General features: G+C 38.4%; 1 protein-coding gene across 1 annotated transcript in view; it reads left to right on the top strand.

Annotated features, from left to right (window-relative positions):
* The window catches only part of LOC113820806 (coiled-coil domain-containing protein 22 homolog), a 9,742-nt gene that overhangs the window by 374 nt on the left and 6,868 nt on the right, over positions 1–2,500 (top strand). Inside the window, exon 2 of the mRNA XM_027373167.2 lies at positions 2,355–2,500. This exon is cut by the window's right edge and continues 26 nt beyond it. Coding sequence (XP_027228968.2) covers positions 2,355–2,500 — 146 coding nt within the window. The remainder of the gene's footprint in view (positions 1–2,354) is intronic.

The following is a 2,500-nucleotide window of genomic DNA, read 5'->3' as shown; positions in this document are numbered from 1 at the left end:
TAAAAGGTTGATTTTAAGATTTTGGTTTTATGACAATGCATTTTATGGTAATTTTACAGAGTACCTTCTCATAACCGATTACTACGATTTCAGTATAGATGGATTCCTCGCGCTCTTTACTATCCAAATATATCAAAATTATGCCGCGGAAACCCCCCTTTTAGCAACGATCTTGGTTCCGATGGGGGGGTAATTTCCCTCGTATCTTTCGTGCCCTTCCCTGCTATCGGGGCTGTGAATGTGGGGGCTTGGGGGGTTCCATGGCATAATATCTACATATATATGTACTAGAAGGTGGGAGGAATCCATCAATACCAAAATTGTCACAATCATATATGCTAAGGTAATGTGAAAAATTACCTGTATTATATGCATATGATAGTATGGTATTTTAACAAATGCAGGATAATTGTTTAGAATATCTTTGCATAACTGATCCTGATGATTTTGGTATGCATGGATTCCTTTCATCCTCATATATGGCAGAAGATGGCATGAGAGGTACCAAGGAAATTGCAGGGTAAAATAACAATGATATAAAAACACAAATTGGAAAGCAGTTCACTATATTGTCGAATGCAGGGTGCTGTATCCCCCTTCACTCCTCTGGGGGGATGCCAGCCTATAACCTCCACCCTAGATGAGAAAAGATCCTTGAAATATGGAAGGGTAGAGGGTATGACCTGCATGTGGGGTGAACTTGCCAAGAAATAGTCTAGGAATTATGAGTTACTTACGTGATTCATAGATGGTACTGAGCTGTGAGGTGGGCAGCTTTGAGGGTGATGGAACTATGTGATTCTGTCTTGCTCCGTCCTTCTGTGCATACTTGGTGGAGTCTTTGTCTTTCAAGATGGGGGTTGGGGGGGCAGCACCTCACCAGTGGTGCAGCACTCTGCATTACACAATGCATTGACTTACTGATTGCAGATTATTACTACAGTTACATATTTACTATGTTCTATTTATATTTTACCCAGCAATTTCCCTGGTACCTTCCATGCTATTGTGGGTAATGGGTGGGTTTCCATGACATAATTTTGATATATTTGGATAGTAGAGAGTGAGAGGAATCCATCAATGCCAAACTCATAGAGACAGGTTATGTGAAAATATTCTGACTATTTACCAAATGCAGTTCTTTCTGTCATGATGTCAACAATATGATGAATCAAGATTAACAAATAGAATATAAAATTATCTAAAAGGAGACTTATTCAAAAGATGATCAGGCCACCATGCCTTTGCTGATTCTGCTAAAAAAAAAACTGCCAGGGGTCTGCATGCTCTGTCCAGCAAGAGTACACTTGGTAGAGTTGTGCTGACTGTTCCCCAAAAGTGAAGCACTCAGGCTGTGGCATTGCATAGGAGCATATGATTTGTAGACTGATAAGTGGTTGTAGGCTTACCTTTACTTAGGCAGGATAATTTTCATGTTTGACTTTGTTTTCCTTTAACTTCTTGTGGTCCTACTCTGGATAATTGCTAAAACTTGAGATTTTAAGTTATATTAGTTGCACTTTTATATGGGAAGTAAAATATGCATAATGAACTGAGAAAAAGAATTCACAAATTGAGAAAGCAAATTATTGTTAGATTGAAATTAAAGATTAGAAAAACTGAATAATCTAAGTATTACATACATTTAAGAAAATTGATAATGAAGATTCGTTTTATGACGAATCACTCCTCACACCAGAATGACGTCTTCATGTCATGCCCAGTTGAGCCTGCTCTAAATTGTGCGCTTGTTTGGCTCTGGCTGTGGCCATTGGGGAGAAACAGCCCTTCAAAAGTAGACATAAAGCCTCTCTTTTGCTTCATTACCTAAACAGTTGTGCCACAGCCAAGAGCATAGAGTGTGTGATGATATTAGGTTTCCTGTGCTTCCGATTTTTCCCTTGAGGGGCTGACTCCACATGGACTCTGAAGTGTTGTTTGAATATGGCATTGCACCCCCTTTTGTGATTGGGTTAAGACTGAAGAATCCACTAATAACTACAATGTGTCTCATATTTAACTTTGAGAAATAGTCGTCCATAGCACAAATGGTGATTCTTTGAATCATGTTTGTTTATAATTTTTTCCACATATTTATAGCACATGCAGATATAGCCTGATTATAACACTGAGTAATTTGTAAAAATCAAAGTCTAAAAGTATTCAGTCTATGAGAGAGAATAAGAGACAAACACAGAGAGAAAGAGAGAGATGGAAACCTAGTAATACAAATACTTTAGTCCAGTAAGCATTTTCAGCTTTGGTTAAGCTCTCTGACCTTCAGCCACTGAATATTTACAACCTCATTATATAAGATATTGAAATTTTATGTGACAATCCCTGTATTTCTCCAGTGATATAGATGAAGAAGTCAAGAGCGTTGGAGGCTTTGGGATTCCTGAGGTTGTTACAGGAGTTGTCAAATGTATAAGAGCAATAAACAGCGATTATGAGCTACCAACATCCCTCCCTCAAAATATGGCTCAACGCTTCAGAGCTG

The sequence above is a fragment of the Penaeus vannamei genome, chromosome 23, assembly GCF_042767895.1.
Source record: "Penaeus vannamei isolate JL-2024 chromosome 23, ASM4276789v1, whole genome shotgun sequence".
In the NCBI taxonomy this organism is placed as follows: Eukaryota; Metazoa; Arthropoda; class Malacostraca; order Decapoda; family Penaeidae; genus Penaeus; species Penaeus vannamei.
This window is presented reverse-complemented; position numbering and strand designations above follow the sequence as displayed.